The 23154-nt window shown below is 42.2% G+C and overlaps 2 protein-coding genes across 2 annotated transcripts; both read left to right on the top strand.

Annotated features, from left to right (window-relative positions):
- The first annotated feature begins 118 nt into the window (after positions 1 to 118).
- On the top strand, positions 119 to 14430 carry LOC124068659 (palladin-like). The gene is made up of 9 exons (XM_046407058.1): positions 119 to 392; positions 6910 to 6959; positions 7103 to 7277; positions 7408 to 7470; positions 7641 to 7782; positions 8269 to 8292; positions 8684 to 8803; positions 8935 to 9139; positions 14169 to 14430. The coding sequence occupies exons 2-9, from the start codon at positions 6952 to 6954 to the stop codon at positions 14428 to 14430; spliced, it is 999 nt and encodes a 332-aa protein (XP_046263014.1). The 5' UTR covers positions 119 to 392; positions 6910 to 6951.
- myot (myotilin) lies at positions 9895 to 21409 on the top strand. Its single transcript, XM_046406172.1, has 11 exons — positions 9895 to 10044; positions 14169 to 14379; positions 14479 to 15425; positions 15690 to 15840; positions 16081 to 16182; positions 16837 to 16874; positions 17411 to 17549; positions 17724 to 17931; positions 18071 to 18236; positions 18764 to 18897; positions 20402 to 21409. The coding sequence occupies exons 3-11, from the start codon at positions 14503 to 14505 to the stop codon at positions 20542 to 20544; spliced, it is 2004 nt and encodes a 667-aa protein (XP_046262128.1). The 5' UTR covers positions 9895 to 10044; positions 14169 to 14379; positions 14479 to 14502; the 3' UTR covers positions 20545 to 21409.
- The last annotated feature ends 1745 nt before the right edge of the window (positions 21410 to 23154 follow it).

Raw genomic sequence — 23154 nt, 5'->3', positions numbered from 1 at the left:
TTCACTTGTTGCCTTGGACTTCGAGCTCTGCTCTAGAAAGAGTTATTGTCATTGCTGATTAACACTCTACTCTAAATTTGCCCCTTTTACCCCTCCATCTGCCCTCCTCTCACCCCCCACCTCACCAGCCTTGGATTCCCTGCTAACCCCATTCCACCAACGCAACCCCCACACACACACACGCCTCTGACTGTGTGTTTGTGTGTAAATGTGTGTGTCAGCTCACCCAGTAAGGTAGGGAGCATCCAGTGACCAAGCCATGACCGGCAGCCACACACTCACATTGCACTTTTGCATTTAGTATTTGGATCATTCGCATTTCCTGTTGGATCAATACATTTGTTGTTGGGTTTTGTTTTTGTTTTTTTGCCTGCTGGGAAAAGACCAGACAGGTAAGAAGGGGAACATTTTGGTTTTGTACAGGATTAACCTGTGCTGGGCTTTGCATGCACACGGCTGGATCAACTCTTTACTTCAACATAAGAAACACAATCATCATTTCGCTGCAGGGTAAAGGGCCTGTCTGATCTTGCTTACACACCGAATATTTCACTTTTTTGGACCAGAGATAAACTACAAATTTTGCCACAGGTGAAAATTTAATGACAGACGTTCTGTGTTAGGTTTTATAAATAGCTTTCTGTTATAGATACTGCTCCTTGGCTTGACTGAGAAACCAAGAGAAAGCAAAAGTAAAGGTGATCAGATAATCAAATGCTGTGATTCACTTGGTCAGGGGCCATGTGGTGCCTGATCCTGCATGCAGTGTTGGATTGATTGTGGTGAATGAGTATGCAGTCAGAAAGAAGAGGACAGCTGGGATAATCTGTGTGGAGCTAAATTTATATGCTGTCACATGGCATCTATCTATCTATCTATTGGCTTTTCTGTCAGTGTCAATCTATCTCTGTTTTTCTGTCTAGAAGGTATTCTTCCTGTGTGTCTCGCTATATGTTTGTCATTGTGATGATGTAAGTGTACAGTGTGTCGGTGTGTACGAGCATGTACGTCGCCCAGGATGCAAACTGTATACATCAGATCTTCAAAGTGTTGCAGTGGAGGAAAAATATGTTACATCCGTTTGGAAGATTAAAAGGTAGAAGTGGAAGAAAAGTATGTCAATTATATATACTGCACGGTAATGCAACACAAGACATACCAGTCAAAGCTGAGTGGGTGGCAGAGTGTGTGTGCGTGTGTGTGTGTAGGTGGGGGGATTGGGGAGGGGGGGGTCACAGTGCGAGACTGGCATGCCTCTATGACGCCGTGTTCAGCCGATGAGCTTTGATTGGCGCACAGAGAGATCAGGTGACCCCGTCCAGGCTAAATCGGTCTCTCTTGCGGACAAGTTGAGGAGTTAGGAGAATTGGAGAGGTTCAGGAGGAGGAGGTGGAGGGTTATAGGGTGTTTTAAAATGACGCAACTGAAAACATTCAAAACGGTCTTGCAGCAAGCAGAGGAATTCCTTTTTTCCACTTGCAGTCCCTTTACACCACAGTGTGCCTTTAATACCAACAAATTAAAGCTGCACTGGGCAACATTCTGAAAATAATAGAGAAAGCTGAAGCCCACATCGACATGTAAGCATGGAATTCTGTTCAGTCAGTGGACAGAAAACCTATCCAAGTATAGAGTTATCAGCTGGAAGCAATGTTTTCATCTCTTTCATCTCTCTAGATATGGCAACACTGGTCTGTCTGTCGGTCAGACGATCCACGACTTTGGTCCAAACTTTGCTATCTCAACAACTAGTGACTTTGAATCTCAATATCTTTGATTTCCTGACTTTTCAACAAATGCTATCATCATTTAAATGTTTTTATTTGTCACATACTTTCACATTTATGACCAAAAGCCATTCCCAACCATCCTCAGCTGTACTTTTTGTTACTGAAACAAGGATTAGTATGTTAACATATTAGATGAAAGTGATGAACATCACTCCTAAACATCAGCACAACCTCACAGAGCTGTCAGTGTTATTATTAGAAGAGTGTACGCTTTGCTGTATTTGTCATTATTGGTTTAAGGAGTACTTAAATCAAGCGCTTGAAAGCAACAAAATGCAAAGCTGTCCAGCACAACTTTATGTGATTTTGGGTTACTGTACTTCATTTCTTCTACACATGTAGATGAAGGTCATTTCATTTTTCTGTAATTTGCAATTCTAAGGAATTTAGAGATGTTTCACTTTATGCTCTTGAAATTTACTGATTCCAAATATTCCAATTTAGTGTAACCCAGAGATTCCTTTGTGTAGTCAATGCCCGGCAGATCACCTGGACACACAAAATGTGGCATTTTTAGCAACAGGCAAGCATGTAATTTGACATATATGGAGAATAAAGACTGAAAAACTAGATAAAGAATTAATTGACTTTATTTAATTTCTTAATAAAACAGCTCATCTCTAAGGGGAACTTCTGTTTTCCCCACGACTTCCAAATCTTACAGAAAATTACATTAAGGAATTTACATAAGGCGTTGCAGTGATTTTGATTATACTGCTGTCAGTGAAAATACCTCTAAGTTATAAACATAAAGGCTCCAAGAGTACAGAAAACATCCTTGTTTTAAGCTTGATGACAATTCAATTATTGTTATGAAGAGTTTTATCTGAACTGCATTGCATAAAGCAGTGAGGAATAAAGAACATACAGTCAACAGCAGGAATGCTAGGTTTATTATTGCATCTACGTAAATTAAGAGTTAAAATCCAGAATGTGATGGTCCGTTTTTTTTCTTCCACTCATATTATGCACACATCTGCTCCAGCTGAGTGTGTGTGTGTGTGTGTGTGTGTGTACATACATGAAGGACACACATTATCCTTGTGTTTTTGACTTGTTGTTTGGCTACTAGATGCAGAAAAATCTACTGCAGTGACTAATTTTTATTGTTCCATGGGTTTTGATGGATTTGATGTGTGCTGTCAGTCACAGGAGAGCCCACAGACTTATGTAATGAGTTCTTACTGGCAGATTTCAACACGATCCCCTCATCGAGCTCTGCTGCTAGGATGTACTGCTGCTGCTCTAAATCTGTCCTCAGCTGAGAGCCGCTGCTGCTTGGAGGCTTCATGGTGTTGTGTGCAGGACTAGAATTACACAGTGGGTGGTTTGTTTAAATTTAACAAGGTTTATGGGTAGGTGTTGGTGTTTCCCTCTCTTTTCCTCTGAACGTCCTACTTCACCACCTAGGATTCATGTCATCTCATGTTCATTTTTTAATGACTTAGAATCCCTCAGATTAAAGAATAAACTACGTTTTATGTTGCAATGTGTAGATTTGAAAATACACTGAATTAATGCATTACACAGGGTATATGCCCTTAATGTATAGAATAGATTACTTAAAATGATACAGACAAGAGAATATTTCTATGGCAACAACTAAGAAATGAATCTCCTTGAAGAGTTTTCCTCCGTCTTTCTACCCAATCATTTATGTATCCTGTTCCTCCCCCGTGAGTCATCTGTGTAACTCTCTCCTGCCTGCTGAGAACAGGTGGCTCTGCCTTTGAAATCACAGTAATACACAACTCCGATGCTAGAGAAGGTGCAGCCGTCTCCCCTCTTTCCTGAGTGTCGCAGAACAGGTGGGATGATGAACATCATCCCAAGAGGATAAGCGGTGTTAAAAATACCAGCCATTATTCTTCATTGACACATAAACTCTGGAGTTGTGTGCCATAGGTCAAAATACTTGACTGCAATAGCAGAGCATGTGTTTTTGTTGTGTTATGTTGTGTATTAACATGGGCTGAATTTCTTTTCCACCTTTATAGGCAGACATAATATTTCAGGGTGTAAAACAAAGTCAAAGCTATCAGTTAAAATCTTGAAATTAATGATTATTGATTGGTTATTGATGTCATTGCATTCTAACATAGACAGCTTTGCAGCTCTAACAGCTTCCACTCTTCTAGGAGCCTAACCCAAGGTGTGTCTGAATACTTTTGTCTATATAGTGCAGATTTTATTGTAGCAGTGTAGCTGCTGCAACCACAGCGTCAAATACAAACCCTGTGGGTGACAGTTATGTGTTTATGGTGTAAATCTCTTATTAATGTGTCTCTTAAATTATGGATGAGGATCCAAAAGCAGCCTGCAGCTTCACACATGACTCAAGGTCACTAGTGCAGTTAATTGGATCAGTCACAGACAACAGGACACTCACCGAGGTCCCCACAGGAGCAAAGTCAGGTCAGGGGATCATCTGCCTGTGAAATGATCAACACATTTGTTCTATATGAAGTTAATTAAATCTTATTTTATTTCAGTGGTAATTTTGTATTAGATTCCATACATGTGTGACTGTATAGTGGGTTGTTATTGAGTTTGTTTTACGTCATAGGCCTAAATGATTCACCCCACAGTGAGCATTCGCCTGTGTATGTATATATATATGTATATATATGTATTTTTACTAATGACAGGCTTGTGTATATTGTAGAAGTCAGAGAATCACACTGGTAAGTAAAATTAGACAGTAAATACAACAGTGTTTTGTTACTGGATCATACCATGAGTTTCTACAAAAAAATTTGTACAACCTCAAATTATGAGGATGATGCTTCTGTGCTTCAGTTTTCTGAGCAAACACTGGTAACAAGGCTTAAACACAGCATACACGATGTGTTAGCTGAGTGTATGATCCGGCAGGGTGGAGATGGCAGAGCAACTCCTTCTCATTCCGGGACACCAATACTACCACTTTGTCACACACTCCTGTCATATAAAGAGCCTTTTAGGCACAACGTGACAATGGCACCTACTCCGTTCTAAAACCAACTTTTTCCAGTGGCTTGAGTGGCACAGTGACAGATTTTCACCTGAAAGGAAGTCATGCTTCAGAGCACAATGGTGCTGTTAAGGCAGATGCACAAGATACCTTTCAGCATCTGTCTGTGATGTGCAAAGTCTTTCTACCATGAAGAATAAGACTGGCTTGGATGAGTACTTGTAGAGGTCTTGATTAGATGCATCCGGTGGCTCAGGTCTGACTCCAGTCACACCTCACAGACATAGACAAGAAAGGCAGAGGGGGGTGGAGGCTGCTGTTAAAGCTGTTAAAGAGACACTGAAAATGAGGCTCCAGAGGCAGATGTAACAGTAGGGAGGGTCTAATAAAATACATTATCAAGTGGATCCAGTGTCTTGGTAGCTTGACCCACAGTAGAGACTGAAAGTCAGGATATCTTGTCTGCTGCTATGAACGTTTTGTGCTTGTTTTGATCACCACTGAATTTGTCTGCCATTCCCTACATGTCTCTGTCTATTGCCTAACAGACAACACATTAGTAATGCCGCATGAATGCAGCTTTTTGGCGCTGCTATAAATCCTGTGGTTAGGTAACAGAGAGACAGGCGATATGAAGGGGTCATCAGAAGCTGTTGTTTTATCAAGAACAGGCTTAAACCAGAAACACAAGACACCTGCTGGAAGTGATGATCTGAGGGGAAAACTGGATGTGCACATACATGTTTTGCATGCTGAGTCTACTTGCTGTTCAGCTCCGATCCTCCAGTTTAGTCTGTGTTAACGCTGTGATCCATGTGTAGGACTTTCACGGACGAACACAGAGCGGATATAACTCAAACGAAGGACGTTAGAGATAAAGCAGAGGCAAAGATCTGGTGTGAAGGAAAGGTTTACTCGCTGTTTGTCTGCATGTGTCTTATTAATGGAGACATAAATTTTTCTCAGGTCAGAGAGTTTCTGCTGTGCTCAGGAACCGGCAGAGTTTAATTTAGCCTGGAAACCTGAACCTCAGCCTCCTCTGTCAGTTCCTTCTCTGGGCCCAGGACACAGCCGCAGAGGGCAGCACCCCGGGATTTGTGGGTGTGAAAGACTCCATTTACCTTCAATTAGCTGCCGTGCCTCATAAGTGAGACCAAGATGGCAACATTGATGTACATGGGAAGTGATGCATTTGTTATGCAACTTCTTGGGTTTGCTGCAAACAGAGCAAATTCAAAACTGGATACACGATACTTTTCAACATATGCATTAGTTGTATTGTTGCACCAATGCAATAAAAAAAAGTGGATAAAAATGGCATTTGGATATTAGTGCAGCCATGTTTTTTTGTGCATTGCAGAGCTTAGACTTTTAATGAAAAGTAAAGTCAGGACCACCATAGACACTTAGTTTTTTTTGTTTTTAATCCTTTGTAAAGCTTCGGTGCAGCTTGTTTATGCTACATGTTGTTTATAGTTTGTTGTACTTTGTGTTTGGTTTGCTTGTCTTCACTGGACTGATTCTGTGTTTTCTGTGTGCATGTTGGTTATGACAGGATCAAATCAACCAGCTGACGTTCAGGGAATGAAACACACATGCATTTTTTTAGACTTTATCTGTTCAACTACACTTTGCGACATTTAAGAAAGAATATACTGTTTTGATAGCAGGATTTCTGAGTTTTACCTCAGCTTTTCTTTTGTGTATGGTCAATATTTCAGTGCTAATATTCTAAAGGTGGGCAAGTACAGAATTATATTCACCCATAGAAACGACTCATAACCACAGCAGTGTCATGTACTGTCAGCCACTGGGGAGAAATCTGCTTCTGAATCACAGAAGGAATACCTTGATAGTCCTGCTTTAGACAGAAGAGTTTCTGTCTTGCACATATAAAAGCAGGTAACCAAGCTACGCTTTCCTCAACGTGCAGAAAACTCCTGGATCATGCAGCTGCTAACATTACCAACACCCCTGGAGTTAAGCGTTTAGTATCCGTGGAGGAGTTTAGCTGACCACACATGCTCTCAAAACCCTGCTGATTATTCATGTTGTAAAGCACACTCACGCCTGGGTGTCAGCATTAACATGCCAGCTTCTACCACATCGTGGAGCTGCGGTAGGACAGAGTGTAACACATCTGACACTCTGCTTCTGTCTTTGTAGGGAGTAAAACAACCACTGTCTGCCTCCTGGAAAGCCTGAAACATGGCACAGTAAGTTACACACACACACACACACACACACACACACAGAGAGAGAGAGAGAGAGAGAGAGAGAGAGAACAAAAAACAATAAAGAGCCCAGATGTAATTATTTCTTAATCATTTATCATGGACCCACATATGACTGTGTGTAGCGTCCAGAGGGTGCAGAAGAAGACCAGCACCATGTCCCTGACCATCTCCTCTTCTGCCTCTTCATCCTCCTCTCGAGAGCTCTCCTCCTGCTCCTCCAGCTCCTCCTCCTCCTCCGCCTTCCTCACTCAGAGACACTCCAGCCTGGTGCAGCCGCTGTGTGTCAGCCCTCAGAGGGTAATTACATCAAACTCAAATGGATCAACTCATCTTGTAGACTTGATGAGGGATACACTGGGTTATGCGTTAACGAAGTGTGATGACTCTTAAACGAGTTCAGTTAAAAACATCAACCCCCTATTTGCAGAATCAGAGTCCCATCTACAATCCGCAGTATTCAGGGAACGGAGTCCCTCCAACTTTTGTTAAGGTAGAAACACACTTATTCTGCTTTTACATACAGTATATATGAGTAAAATGATAAAGATAAAGAGTAAAATATTTGAATTATTTAGGCGAAATATAACTCATCACAATAATATTTTCTAATCCTCTATTTCTCCTCTATATCTCTGCATCCATCGTCATCACCTCTGCCAGTGTCTCCATGATGTGTCTACAGTGAAGGGTCAGTTGGTGGTCCTGGAGTGCAGACTGAGGGGGACTCCTCCCCTGCAGGTCATATGGTACAGAGAAGACGAGCAAGTGCTGGACTCTGATGACTTTAGGATACTACGCAAGAGTGAGTGTGTTGTTTTTCAGTGGGCTGCAGTCGCATGACTTGGACACGAGTCATAAATTTGACTTCAGATTCAAGTTACAGCAAGCACTTTATGAAATACTTTCCTGTCGTCCGCCGCTAAAGAATCTAATACCAGAAAATATGATAGTGGATAAAATCTTTAAGCTCCTGAGCCTACAGCTACAATTAGTTGCTAAACAGTAAATTTAAGAGTTTATTGCTGACACGGGGTCAGCTTTGAGATGTTGTAGAGCTGAAAAAGTCTACTTTTTCCTTACTTGATAGACTGTTGAATGAGGATTGGACTCAGTGTAGTGTTTATGTAGATATATGAAGTTGCATGAGCAAATAATATTATTACATGAAAATGCATGTAAATGAATTAATCCCTAATACACACTGTACTTTTGAGTTGCTAAGTGATTTATATTGACTGATAAATCTGACTAAAAAAGAAATGACTTCACTCTGTTCTTCTTTTCCCAGAGGCCAGTTCTGCATCAGTGCCAGGTAAGCACAGAATACTGGTCATACACTAGTTTAAAGTAGTTTAAAGGAGTGGGTATGAGGAGGGCCCCTTCAAGAGATTAAAGAAAAAAAGAATTCTTACTTGATTCTCAGTTTTAGTTTTGTTTTAGCAGAATATTGGTTACTGTCACATCTTCTTCGAGGCTCCTAAATATTTATTTGTCACCTCTCTTGGGCCACAAACTATTTAAAGCCTCTGTGACATTAGAATTAAACATTCACAATAACACAGCACATCAGTAAGTATGAGTGTTCACTGAATATATGAATATATGATTTGCATGCGACATGCAAACAAAGTGCTCTTGATCTTGTGTGGAAGGCTTTTGTTTAATGGGAAATTGCATTTATGTCCTTGTGTTTTCCTCTGCAGAGGAGTTGTGCACGTTGGTGATCACTGAGGCCTTCCCAGAAGACTCTGGCCTTTTTAAATGTGTGGCCCTCAACTCCTTCGGCACAGTCTCCTGCTCAGCAGTCCTGGAGGTTTACAACGGTTAGATGTCCATGTATACATTAGCACAATATAGCTCCTACAAATTCATCTGTTGGACTCTATTATACAGTGAAAATGATCAGAACTGCTTTTATAACCACTCATCTTTTGCTTTGCTCTCCTCCATGCAGACCTGGAGGAGCAGCTGGAGATCGAGGCCATTCGTCAACAAGAAACAGTTTCTCTCAGACAGGAAACGGAGGCGGTGCGCCACCAGGAGAGTTCCTCCTCTATAAGGAGCAGCAAGGACTTTCCCTCTGAGCTGCCTGACTCCATGACCCTCCCTCCTCCTGAGTGGCCTGACAGCCCTCCAGTAGATAACATGCCTGTTGCAGAGTGAGTAGATGATGCACACACACACACACAAAACATACATTTCAGTCTCAGTCAGTATCTATTGTGTTTATGCACACATCACTACTTTTAAACAAAGATCTATCTATTTCTGCTTGTGGTGCCATTCATCGTGTATGATATCAAACAAGAAAACAGTCACATTTTTTTTGTGTTTTTTGTGTGCTCATTTTTTGCATGCATTATTTTTACTTTACAACATTTAAATAAATGTACATTTATTATTAGGATTTCTGAGCTCTGTTTTCCTTTTCTGAATTAAGAAAAACTAGTTACTAGTTACTACTATTTATTCTTGTAGCATATGTATAATTGTATTTATCTATCTAACCATTAATTCGTTCATTTAATTATTTATTTATTTATTCATTTACTCACTTTGCCCATTTAATTGTTACAATTTAGTTATTTCCTTTGCTGTTCTAGTAATTTTTTACTTTACTTATTTAACATTCAGGGGTAATCGTTTTGAAGACATGTAGTTAGTTTATACTGCTGTAGTTCATCTTTGTTTCCAGACGAGGGCGCTGTGGTATAATTGTAAAGCAAAAGTTCACTTTTCTTCTTTCTTTGGAACATAATATTATTGATGAGGATACTCATCATAAAACATTAATTGACTTGAAAATGCATAAATAAAAAACATTAAAAACATTACTAAGCCAATCACAGTGGAGCTCGAGATGCAGTTGTGACGATGCTGAGTTTTTGGAAAATTAAACCAATAAAGTGGACGCGCGCGGTCCCGCCCTTCTCCTCGTGAGCGCGCGTGTCACCTGTTGCACTCCGGCGTCGGAGTTTGGATTCCGCTTCACGCGGGGAAAGAGCAGTTCCATTGAGCCGATACTGCAGGTTAAGGACAGTTGTGGGCAAAAACGCCCAGCGAGGTAAGAAAGTGTCCTCTTTGTCGTTGCACGGCTGCCTTTTCAACCTGAAGTTTCGCTATTTGGAGCCATTGACGCTATTTATTTCTAGCTAATTGTTGGCTATGAAAAGCAGTTTTCGTAATGTTCTCTCTTCTTTGTAAAGGGACAAACTATGTTTAGAGCACTCGGTACTTACTGAACTTAGGTTTATTTGGGGAGGTTGTGTGCCATCTAGCTTGGTGCTCTTACAATCATAATAAGAGGAATAATAATAACAACTAGCCACCGAGCCATTTGAATTATCGTTAAACTAACTTAACAGTAGCCATAGACGTCGTTATTGGTTTTTGTGAAACTGACCGCTGGGTAGTGGTACCCGTCATAAATTGTGCCAGAATTTCTCAACATCTTATAAAGTTGACAAAAGTGTAACTCAGGTCCTCAGAAAGTCTTCTTTATTTCTTCGTAAGAAGAAACGACGGCTACTTGTACTTAAGATAATGTTAACTTTCATAAACTGAAGTGAAATATGATACTAAGCTATTGCTCACTTTTCTGGGGATCCTCCGGAACTTCGGGGATCCACCATTAACATGCCTCTGCATCGTCCTGGTGAGATGTGTTTGCTGCCCGCCAGACAGACTGAAGCCGAGTGGCACTTCAGATTGGGCGATGAGCTCATCTGTAAAGTGGCTGTACGGACTGTGTGTCCTTCAAACTTACCAGCAGTCATACGGATGAGTGGCGTTTCCCATTTTTAGATGTCATTTGCTGGTCTCATGCAGGGACTTAGATTTGCGCTGCCCAAAGTGATTTTGTTGACTTGATCCTTCATATTCAGACCCTGTGAGTGTGTTTGGCTGAGTGTAATGTGCCCACTGTATATCAGTGTGCAGGGCCATGATCTCATCTGTAATGTGAAGTGGTATCTGTGTCCTTCAGAACCCCCCACACCCCCCACCCCCAACCTCACGCCTTTCCTCAGTGCTGCAAACAACAACAGTTGTTCAGAAAGTGTTGGCAGTGGTCCGGCTTTTAAGGTCACGTTGAAGTTCTCTGGCCAAGTTTACCTGATATTGTTTTATTGATTTACTTATTTGAGAAAGAGGATCTGTATTATCTGTAATGATGTTACATGTGTCTCTTTTTTGGTCTGAAAATGACAATTTCAGTTGAATGATGAGAATGTGTTGTTATTATGGCAGGGTAAAGACTGCAAATTGTGGTTTGATTTTTTTAACAATACTTTTCACCTTAACTCTGACTGCCTGTCACCAAAATTTGGTAAAAATGGCGTCATGAAATGTTCAGAAGCCTATTGAACACCAGCAATTTTACTAAACAGTTTCCTACTGAGATAAAACACGGAAAGAAGGAGCTGTGTAGTGATTGATCAGTCAGCGCCATAATGTAGGACGAGTAGGAAAATAAATTACTGCAACATCTGTTTTGAGTAGTACTGCTCTCATATGGTCTAACACAGTGGGGAGAAGCTTAATTAGTCCATCTTCAGTTAGAATAAACCCAGTTTATTCTGTGATCAGGTAGACACATACATGGACATATGAATGATGAAAATGATGCTCATTCTCGCTGTGAAAATTATGCATTTTATCTCTCACCATCCTTTGTATGAAGTATGTGTCTCACTGCAGTATTGAAGTATTTTCAGAATGCAGGCAGAGACGTTTATTTCCCAAATATTGTCCCTCTGTTGATGCTGGTCATACAGAGGACTTGGGACAGTTAAGCATAGTCCTACCACAAGCAGAGGCAGAGTGTGTGTGTGTGTGTGTGTGTGCGTGTGTGTGTTGAAGTGTTGGGTCACCAGTAGAGCGTCTGCACCTGCCAGCTGATGTCCGAATTCCAAGACCAATATAGCTTTGCCCACTTAATGACACCAACACAAATACACATACAAAAGCTCACACACACAAACTATATACCATCATAATACTAAATCGCATACACAGACACACACACACAAGTTTCACAAAGTAGCATTTAAAACACAGAAAGTACAACACACACTGATCAACATATTAACACTATGCGTCCGCTCATACGTAGTACAGTGTACTATAGAATATGATCATTTAGCCATTTGCAGAGGTACAAAACAAATGATGTGTCTTACTGTGATGATTTACAGTAATAGGACAGTTAAATGTTACAATGCTATAAGTAGAGGTTTGACCTGCCAATACCGATTTTTGCTGATTCCGATTTACTATAGCTGACAGCATATACAAACAAAAATGAACTTTTCTTCAATGCAAGATTTTACTTTCACAATAAAAGAAATGATTAAACATTACAATTTTATCTCAAAATAAAGTGCACATAATTGCTTTGGTCTTTTCACTGCTCATATGAAGGAAAGGTTGGAGAGGCTGCTGGCACTGAGCTCTAGCCAGCTTTAGCCTTAGCTGTGTTTCCTTTGCTAGCTTCTTCAAGATAGCCATGTTCAGCTGATGATGTGATGGTGTTTTAAGTGTCGGATTAGGTTTGTTGTACTGAACGTCTTCATGGTAGTCCCCCACAGTTTACTTTGGCTTTACATGTATCACAAATTGCGGGCTTTGTATCTTCTTCGCTCACACTAAAGATGTGTCCCGGCTAAAAACATGTTTGCATGCGTCTGCGGCATTACGCACACCATTTTACACAGACTTGCTTGGAATCTGAGACACGGGAGACTGACCGGCTGGTCTCCGGTCCACACTGAGAACCAGTCGATTTTGGTCCCTGGCTGGTTGATTGGTGCATCTCTAGTCATAAGTAACGCCTGTACTCTTTCTGCCATGACAAGTCAAAATGTCAGCTTTAGAGCCTGAGCAATATATCAGTACCAAAAATATGTTTGAGGTAAAGTGACAGTTGCCAGTACATGATATGTCCCCCTCTGATTGATTTAAACACTCAGTATTGGTAAAATGTATGCCCAGTGAGGTTTTAGATGTTAGTTTGTCTTTCAGTAGAATATTTCAGACCCTCATGCAAACTCCTTGGCCTGGGGAATAATAAAGTGATTTAGACAGCCTCGGCAAAAGGTAGCACACATTCACTGTCATTTTGAAACCCTTCTCACCATTTTTCACCACTCATTCTTAGGATTTAGGGACAAGTAGGGTCAAAAATGTGATTGACCATCAGTCCATGTTTTTTTAATCCAGATCCAAGATTACAGATTCAGACTCTAGGTCAGCTGACATTGGCTGGCCTAAACTGTCTTGTGCCCTCAGGAGGCTGGGAGAAATGCAGGAAAACAGTGAGCAAGTGTGTATAAGTAAATGAGTGTGTGTGTGTGTGTGTGTGAGAGAGAGAGAGAGAGAGAGAGAGAGAGAGAGACTGCTATTGTCGTTATGCTCCTGCGTAGCCCAGACTACATGGTAGTCATGGGAACAACATTTTTTCCTGGTAGAGAAGTGAACGAGGACGAGCCAGGCTGGATATTACAGGAAGAAAACTTCTGAGTGGGCTGAAATGGGAGCAGACCCTCTCGTATCTGTTAGTCTCATTAGACAGTTCCAGCAGTATGATGGAAGCCATGCTGGAACATATATTCTGTGTTTAAAGACACCTTATAATTTTGCCACCAATTGACATGTCAGTGGCAAAAATCTCAGCCATTAAGAGTACGGTCAGGCTGGTTCCTAGAGTTGAAATAATATTGTGAGGTGGGGAGAAAAAAAATCTATTAGATGGAAAGTGATGTTGACATGGAGCTCTGCGCTGCTAGAGATGTAATGTCAATAAAAACACAGCAGAGCAATTGGCCTCCCCCCTCCTTTTCTTATTCACATACAGGCTGGAGACTGCAAGATGCTTTCTTAATTCATTAACATTCCAACCAGCATCCTCTGGCATAAGTTGAAGGGAAAAGGGAAGCCCAGCTGTCTGGAAACTGTGTCTAAAGATACAAGCAACATTTATCTGTTTTTAGTCTCTGAATCTATTTATGAGAAGATCCAAGCATCCATGTTCCAGTTTGCTTCATACACATCTCAGCTTTGAACTGCCTGGGGATCTGGAGATTGTCATGACTTTACATATTTTTCATTGCAGTTATTTCGGTATGTTACCTTTCACCCTCTTTAGAATGTATTCAAATTGTTGCTAACGTGTCTGTTTTCATCTGTCAGTTTTCCAGAGCCTCAGCCAGCCAACCACTTCTCTGAAGAACCCTTTGGTCGCAGCGAGGAGGAGAGTGCCTTGAGCTCAGGGGGACAAAGGTCAACAGTCCAAGCCTGTACGCCCAGCCCCCCTCCTCCACCCTCACCACCACCACCAACCCAAGCCAAGGGGACAAACCAGACGCCCAAACTGTTCAACCCAAGCAAGCTCAGTTTCTCTGTAAGAACGGTTGTTGTGATATTTAGTATTTATTTGGCCTCATGTGTGTAGAATTCCACCTTATTTACTTTTTGTAAATTTGTGGGTCTTCCCTTCCAGTCCTCCCAGTCAGGAGGCAACAACATGAACCTGTCAGACCTGCCTACCTTCACTCCAAGCGCCTTCCCTCCCAGTGCCTTTAATTACGAGCGACCGAGGCATTTCATTCAATCACAGCCTGCCTTCCAAGCACCCAGCTATGAAAGTGTTCTGAGGGAGGCTCAGGAGAACCAAAATAACTCCCAACACAACCTCAGCAGTCCGCTAAATAATCCAAATGTTATGGAGACACAAAGTCAGTCTTTTTCTCAAACCAAGTCTTTGTCACAGACTCAGTCGCAGTTTCAGTCACTAAGCCTTGGTCAGAACCAAGCCCACGCTGTCACCCAGATCCAGACCCAGACCCAGGCCAATGGTACGGGCAAGTCATCTCCCTCCTCATCCAGTCTCAGCTCTCCCATTTCCACCCCAGCCTCCTCTGCCGCACCTCCTGTGTCCTCCACTGGCCCCATGCTCAGTCCCCCTGACTCCACCACTTTCTCTCCTTTCCCGGCCTCCTCATCCTCTCTCCCCCGCACCACCATGCGCTCCACCATCACCCTCACCCCCAGTGTCCCCAGTGCCACCGGGCTCGGCAGCGCCACCCTGCCAGCAAACCAGGACACCATGTCGGCGCCCGCTGCTTTCCTCTGCTCTGTGCTGCCTTCCCAGTCCGCCTTCTCCCCTTTTTCCTCCTCCAAGCTGTCTCCCAACTCCAACCTTCCTCTCACCTCCACCTCCCCCTCTCGCTCCCCACTTGCTCCCTCCAGCCCTCTCCTTCCCATGAGGGCCTCCTCATCTCCTTCCTCCCTGCCTCAGCAGCCTCTCCCGGTGTCCCCTTCTCTCCCTTGCTCTCCTCTCTCTCCATCCTCCTCCTCCTCTGTCCCACAATCCACCACTCCCAGCCAGAACCGAGTTCCGCCTGCTGTGGTCTCCATGCCCTCCAGCTACAAGGGAACACCAAACATGTGAGTCCACCTGTACATCAATTTGACGTGTGTGTTTGTGTATGCCAAACTGGAGAAACTCTTTCTGGACAGAGAAGGTGTTGTTCCTAGTGTTCATAGTTTACAGTAATTTAACAGTGAGTAAATCTGCCATATATATCATAAATGAAGCACAACCACTCTGGCACATTTAAATAAGTCAGATAAGAACAAAAGTTGATTTCCAGAACTGTCTTCTTTATTTGTGCTCTTTTTAACTCCTTTATCTCTTTCTCTATCTCCTAGCCTTCCTAAGCCCATCCTCAAGAAGTCTGTAGCTCCTCGGCCTTCTTCCTCTCGCTCCACAGATGAAGACATCCAGGGCTCTAAAGACGCCCTCATTCAGGACCTGGAAAAGAAGCTTCGTTCAAAGGAGGCCAGGAGGAGAAACAGCCAGGTGTGTGTGTGGGTGTGTGTGTATGGATCTTGTGTTTGAAGCGTAAGAATCCTACATTGCATTCATCAAAGAAAAAAAAAATCTCACTAACACACACACACACACACACACACTGACACAGTGTGTACCTGTTTGAACCTAACAGAAAACATAACTGCAAAAGCTTATCAAAACAAATACAGCACATCTTATTTATGTGAAAAATGCTTATTTAACAATATAAAGCTTCAATTTTGACAGAAACTCTCCTATGAGGAGCGTATGGCTCGTAGGCTGCTGGGTCCAGACAACGCCACCTACATGTTTGACCAAGACAATCTTTCAGATACACAACTCGACCAGGTATGACAGCAAACTTTCATTTAGTCAGTGGAAATCACAGTATTTACGGGGAAAAAAAAAAAATCCTTCCATCTCAACATTTCTAACAGTCAGATTATACTAATGTGTGCTGAAGTGCTGTGTTTGTATTGGCTTTGGTCCCAAACCCATTATGTTTCATTTCACTATCGAATAAAGACCACACAGTATTACCGTCATTTGGGTTTGAATAGCTGCACAGGCAGCTCGTTCCCCTCTCAGGGCCTCCCCGTGGGCTCCCGGGCACATAGTTGAAAACGCCTGGCAGTATAATCAGCAGTCCCAGTGAGTTGTCTCATGCTGTCTTTTTGACCTGTGTGTGTGTGTGTGTTTGTGCGCACACGCGCATGTGTGTAGGTGTGGGCTTTACACCCTCTCTTCTCTCTCGCTGCACATGCATGTACACACACATACACACACGTCCCCTGAAGCCAACAAGTTTTGCCAGTGGTTATTTCTAGCCTGCCTTCTGAGAACAAGCCCCTTTCACTGGTGACAACAGGACCATTGTGTCAGAATACACACAAACACACACACACACAGTTACCCTCCTGGTATTTTGCCAGCCTGTTGACCAGTACAGTTAGTTTTCAAAGTTAAAATCTGTGATTACCTCTGCTCTGTTTTCTGTTGCAGCCAGATTCACCCGAGGGAAGACACACAGGTGGACTCTGGTAATACAGTCTATGCATCAGTATTGTTCAGAATTATTAACCCAGGCTTGTAGCCAACCTTGAACCTCGATTTCCTCCTGAAATTCCTGCCCTGCATGACAGTATTTACTCAGTGAAAGCAGTTATAAATCTTTGTTCATTTCGCTTGTCGGGTTTGTCCAGCTCAAGCAAAGTACCAGAGCCTCAAAACTGAGCTTAGGTACAGTGCTTAGTTATATTCCATCACTACTTGTTCTAAGTTTTGAAGCTCAGATTTAAATTTTTATTGCAAATGCACATTGGTTCCAAATATTGGTTATTGGCCTCTTTCAATTACTAATTATCAATTTCTTCCTAAATGTACTGAGTGTCTGATAACTCCAGTTGTCTGTCAGGAGAGACGGGAATGGCTTAAGTCTCTCATCCAGTAACTGTGCCGTCACTGACAGAAACTGAACAGGAATCAGCTTTTAATATGGTTGCTTGCATGGGTGCCATCTCTGAAAGCGTCACTGAAAGTGAATAAATAAATAACCTCGGTCTTTGTCCCCCTGCAGGGGGAGGCACCACTCAGGGACAGATGAGAAGGCAAACGAGGGCTCAGCTATCCAGGAGAAATGTTACGCTCCTCGCTTCCTGCAGATCCCTCCAGACCTCACCGTAGAGGAGGGACGCTTCTGTAGGATTGACTTCAAGGTGAATGAACCGCTCTCTTGACACGTGCATGCTTCACGTGTTCAAGTTTATTAATACACTCACGTCTGTATTTCTAAAAGGTCAGGGGCTCGCTCATGTAACAATAACATTGTGGTCATGCAAAAGTAAATAATCTTTGAATAAAATTGCAACTTCCCTCTTTTCTCAATCCAGGTCGGAGGCCTCCCCACGCCGGACGTTTCCTGGTATCTGGATGGTAAAGCCATTCGTCCAGACGACTACCATAAGATGCTGGTGTGTGAAAAAGGGATGCACTCTTTCATCATAGAGATCGTCACAGTGCACCATGCCGGAGTGTATGAATGTGTGGCCAGGAACCGGGCAGGGGAGAGCAGGTTTACCATGAGGCTCGATGTAATAGGTAAAAACGTCATTACAGCCTGCGTTTAGCTGGAAATGCCAGTTTCTCTTGATGGAGTTTCATTGTAGTGCAGCTTAATATTAGTATCGATTTCTTCTTTAATCCTTTGTGCTGTGTAATCTCGTCTTCCTCTCTGCAGTCCAGGAGGTTCTTCGTCCTCCCACTTTTGTCCAGAAGATGTTAAACTCCAGAGCTCTAGAGGGCGATACTGTTAGGTTAGAGTGTAAAGTGGACGCTTCCCCTCCTCCTCAGCTCTTCTGGAAAAAAGATAAAGACATGCTGCGCATTGACCCAAACAGAATGAGGTGGGTAAAATGAAGTCAATTACAACCAAAATGCTCCTTAACTGCACATCAGACTCATTAGATGACACTGAAGATACACTCTTTGATAAACATACCCATCAAGCATTTTACAAAGCAAATTTTGGGAGACTCAGTTTTTCCCTTAATAGTTTACGATTTGCTTCTCTGCTACAAGAGTCAAAGCAGTCAAGCAGTGATTCCCAAATGCAGCTTCTGTGCTCTATGGAAGGGTACAATGGTGTGTGGTGAACTTGAATATTATAAAAACTTACTTGAGAATCAGATGGTTTATTTCATTGCGTAGTTCTTATTCCTGATATTTCTGAATCTAAAATTGCACCTATATACAGCTTATATATATCAGTTATGCACAGATGAATTACTTAATTTATGTGTGCAATTACTTGTAAAACTTGAACATGAGTATTTGTTCTTTTGACCACCCGGCCTGCATCAGGATGATTTGGCCACCATGTGTTAGCCTGGGGATAAAATAAACATTTCAATGTGTTCTTGTTTCTCCACAGTCTGTATCAGGACGGCTCGGGGCGGCAGTGCTTGTTGATCGAGAGGGTGATGAAGTCTGATGCTGGCTGGTACACTCTCTCTGCCATCAATGTGGCTGGCATGTCCACATGCAACGCCAGGCTGGATGTAGGCAGTAAGTCCGCTGTGTGTGTTCACCTTTCTATGCAAACTTGCTTTAAAGAGCCCATCTGTCTATTGTGTGAGATAAGCCAGTAGTTACCATAGTAGCCCAGGCTGTAAAATCAAACAGCAGATGGACAATGTTGTGCTCTCAACGCTACAATGAATCCAGCTCATTACAGCCTGGAAGACATCAAACAAATGCTGCGTTACGTGATCAAGCAGAACGCGCTGTGTGAGGTGCTGAGCTGTGATCACCGAGTCACGGAGATAAGCATGGAGCTCGCTGGAGGAACATACAACACAGCTATTAGGTTTCTGCTCGATCACATAACATCTGCTTTGTGTAGAGGAAGCTGAGTGAAAGGAGTGACAAAGAAAAGGACCTGACCCCGTGCTACACCTGAGCTGGACTGTATATCTTATTAATAAAACCTGAAAGTGAGTTTAGACCACTTTATCCGAACCAGGACTCACAAGGTGGTTTAAAAAATATGCAGCTTATGTAATATCTTTAACCTGATCACTGTTAACTTGCTGTTAAAGTTTCAATATTCGGCATACAGGTGATATAGAGGCCTCTGAAAACATTTCTGTTCAATTATTATTACTAATTCAGTTTTGTTTGAGCTGCTGTAGATTTGTTGCTCTGCTAATGAAATACCTTTTGAACTATTATTTTGATTATCAGTGATCCGGATCGGCTTAAAAAAAATACCTAGAGTTCATCCCTCATATTATTTTCTATTTTTACATCTGGAATCTTGTTAAAATGTAACAGGAAGTGACTATTAACACTTACAGTGTCACAGTGATGCACATACAACAGATCAGGTCTCAAATGCATCAAACCTTGAAACCTTAAAGTTAATGGTTTTGTGAGTTTGAGCCGCAGACACATTGCCTCCTCCATATGTGGCACCGAGTCATGCTGTGGCGTGCTGTGGCGTGCAGGGCACAACGGTTATTTTCGGACACCTGTCATGAAAGGAATGTTTAGCCTGAGTCGTCTACCAACAAAATCTGTTGCTGCAGTTGGTGACACCAGTGGTGTTATTCGTGTTATTAATTTAAATAAACAAAGCACCTGCAGGTCTGTAAAACAAATTTCATCTTGCAGTGAGGTCATTTAGCGCTACGTCTTCACATCTTCCACAAGTACATGTAATATTTTTTTGATTCTTGATCAAGATTTCCTTGATCAGTTATAAATGTAAAATAATGTATCACAACATTAGGCATTGCTTTTAAATAGTATAATGTGGAGCCAATCAAACTTCACTGGTGAAGACTATAATATATGCAGGTCGTGTTTACAAAGTTTATGAAGTGCCACACGCCATACTGCAATAAAACAATAATTGTGTTGGTAATAAGTACAGTTTAGTCTAATAAAAGTATTCCAGTCCAGGCAAATGGATTTTAACATGATGGTGTCAGGCAGCAAAACCATCAAAAATTAGTTCATGTGTACCTGCTTAGTGAAGGTAAATTTGAATTCATGGCTCCCCTCACAGCTCGCACAGCCCCGCCCACGAAGACGGCGCCCCCTGCCTCGAAGACGCTGAAACTGCTGTCGTCTCTGAGCCATGTGCCTGCTCTGACTGTGGAGAGCCCCGCCCAGCACACCGCCCCACTGTACGAGAGCGAAGAGCTGTAGACCCACACGAGACCCCGTCAGATCCCCCCAGATCCCTATCACACATCTCAGAACTGTCAAACTGGACCAGAGCCTGCGTTCACTGCCACGTCAGGGCACATGTAGTACTAATCATGCTTTGGTTCAGCTATATGGAGTACCAGCACTACAGCAGCCGAGGACTTGTAACTCCGAGGCCGAGCTGGGTCAGGTTCATTATTTTGGTTGTGTTGCTGTACGGTAAACTCTACGGTTTTATTTAAAATAACTTGAACAAAATTAGTTGCATATTGTCAAGATTAAGGTGCGAGAAACCTTTAAGAGGAGCTGTGATGTGGTTTTGCAGAATGTTTCTCTATTGGAAAACGACTCTAACCATAAGCAGGGGGAAATGTTTTCGTAGTCAAGTGCCTTTTGAGTTACAGTAAAATAATCACACCTGCCGCTGTTTGTCACAACTGTGCCTGTCCTTTCTCCTTCTGTGTGTTGTTGAAGGCTGCAGAGCTCATGTTTGGTACATGCCTGTAAGCCTCCCTACTCTGGCTGTCTGGTGTGTCTAGGTCATGGCTGTATTAATAGACCTGGATATGGTGTGGCAGAGTTGGCTGTGCTGCCAGTTTTATCCCAGAGCTGACTTCGGTATTTGTGGTCAGTAACTGTTTTCCCCTACAGAAAACTGACTTGTATTCAACCAATACCCACAATCCAACACTACTTATGTCTGTCACTGCACTTTAATCCTGACAGCTGCCTTCCTCTCCTTCATCTTGGAGGTGAACAAAAAGTGATTTCTTGTTCGAACCTCCCAATTTGTCCCCGAATTACAGCTGATGTTAACTCTGATGATGTGTGTCTGTACAGTTAAATAAACTGGACTATAAAATCAGACTAACCCTCTACCCTCACCCCCTTTTGTTGAGATCAGACATCACGGTCAGTTACTGCTCAGATTCCTGCTGTGGTATGAATTCAACCTAGTATGTTTTAATAGACAGTGTATGTGACTAAGCTATTTATTTGAACTGGAGTTATTAGTTACCACTGTTGGGACTTTAAGCTGCCCCTCTGTCTGCCTGCGGATGGCTGCGACCAGGTGAAAAATATAAACGAGTTGGACAAAGCAGTAACAGGCTGCCATCCTGATCACCGAGCTTCTACAACTGAACCAAACCTGCACTCAACACTCAGACCAAACTTAGAGAGGTTTACATTTCATCACATCTGCAGTGCAGATAAAACAGATTTTTACTCTTCACTCAGGATCAGATGATCTGTTTTTTTTCTCCATCACTAATTCTGCATGTTCAGTTGGAAAACGGGTATCAGTGTGTCAGCCTGTAGATTTGCCAAACTCTCCATTTCTAACCAGAGACTTTCGGATGATCTGTCAAAAAGAGGCTTGATTTGCCTGCATGCTTTGGAGCTGCTTGTTACTAGCAGATGTGAAGTAATTTCACAATAACCTGGTGTTTTTGGCTGCATCTGTATGCAAACTGAAAATCTGGTATTTAACCCTGTGTGGCCAAAGCTCAGCCCATAAACTCTGAGCTTTGGACCACAAGGTAACAAAAAGAACTGCATTTTCTTGTTCAAACACACCATGTTTGGGCTGCATTTAAACATGGACATTTAATCTTGATGGTTCTAGATGTTGTGTTTCTACTGCTTGGATCGAATGGGGTTAAACGCTGGACTTGTTTTAAGCACCAGAATAGCTTTGGTGAGTTAGATCCTTTCTGTTGAGATTTCAAACTGCAGGTGTTAGTGTGTGTGTTCTTCCAAGTACCACTTGTTGTGTCAGAACTTCTACATATCACTGGATGAATGAGGAATAAAGTTTATGTGACCTTAGCCTTGTCTCCTGCTGCATACGTACATGCTGTTAGGTGTTAAGAGAGATGAAGTGTCTCTAAGGAAGACTCTGACCACTCGTTTTGAAAATAACTTTCTATATTAATGTCCTCTGTTGCCCCCTGGTGGAGGAGTTGAAAAGCTCAGCAGTTAAAATATTTCAATACTACACTCACCTGGGTGATTGAATTAGTTCTTTTTATTAAAAACAAAAGTAGACAACAATATCAAAAATCACATAAAACCTGTTTCTGGCTAAAAGAGGACATCACTACTGTGGCTAAATTTTGTTCCACTGTGCATCTGTAATGAGCCTGCTTTATTAAAGTTGCACAGTCATCGACCAGACACACGTTCACAATGTTTTAACTAACAGCCTCATCACCACCATGGTCCTCCTCTACATTATGAACACACTCACAGATGATACACTTTTATATATGTATATATACACATGTGTGTGTGTGTATGTATATATATACACAGTAATTGAGCAGAGAAAACAGAACGAAAAGGAATGAAAAGACTGGATGGAGGATGGATTCCTGTTTGGATCAATTTCAAAAACGGCTGTTCACTTGTAGAAATCCAAATCAGTGTAAAGTTCAACCAGAAGCTGACGTGAAGGTGCCCAAGCCTACACCAGTGCTTGACTTTTCAGAGGTGTAAGGCACATGAATGATGCTAATGGGAGACTAATGAACCCTGGAAGGCACTTGAGCAGTTTCTCACACATGCATGTGTCTTACAAGATTAAAGGAATCAAAAACTCCTCACATC

This window comes from Scatophagus argus, chromosome 12 (assembly GCF_020382885.2).
Source record: "Scatophagus argus isolate fScaArg1 chromosome 12, fScaArg1.pri, whole genome shotgun sequence".
NCBI classification, from domain to species: domain Eukaryota; kingdom Metazoa; phylum Chordata; class Actinopteri; family Scatophagidae; genus Scatophagus; species Scatophagus argus.
The sequence above is the reverse complement of the archived record's forward strand: the minus strand, read 5'-3'. Positions and strand labels throughout refer to the sequence as shown.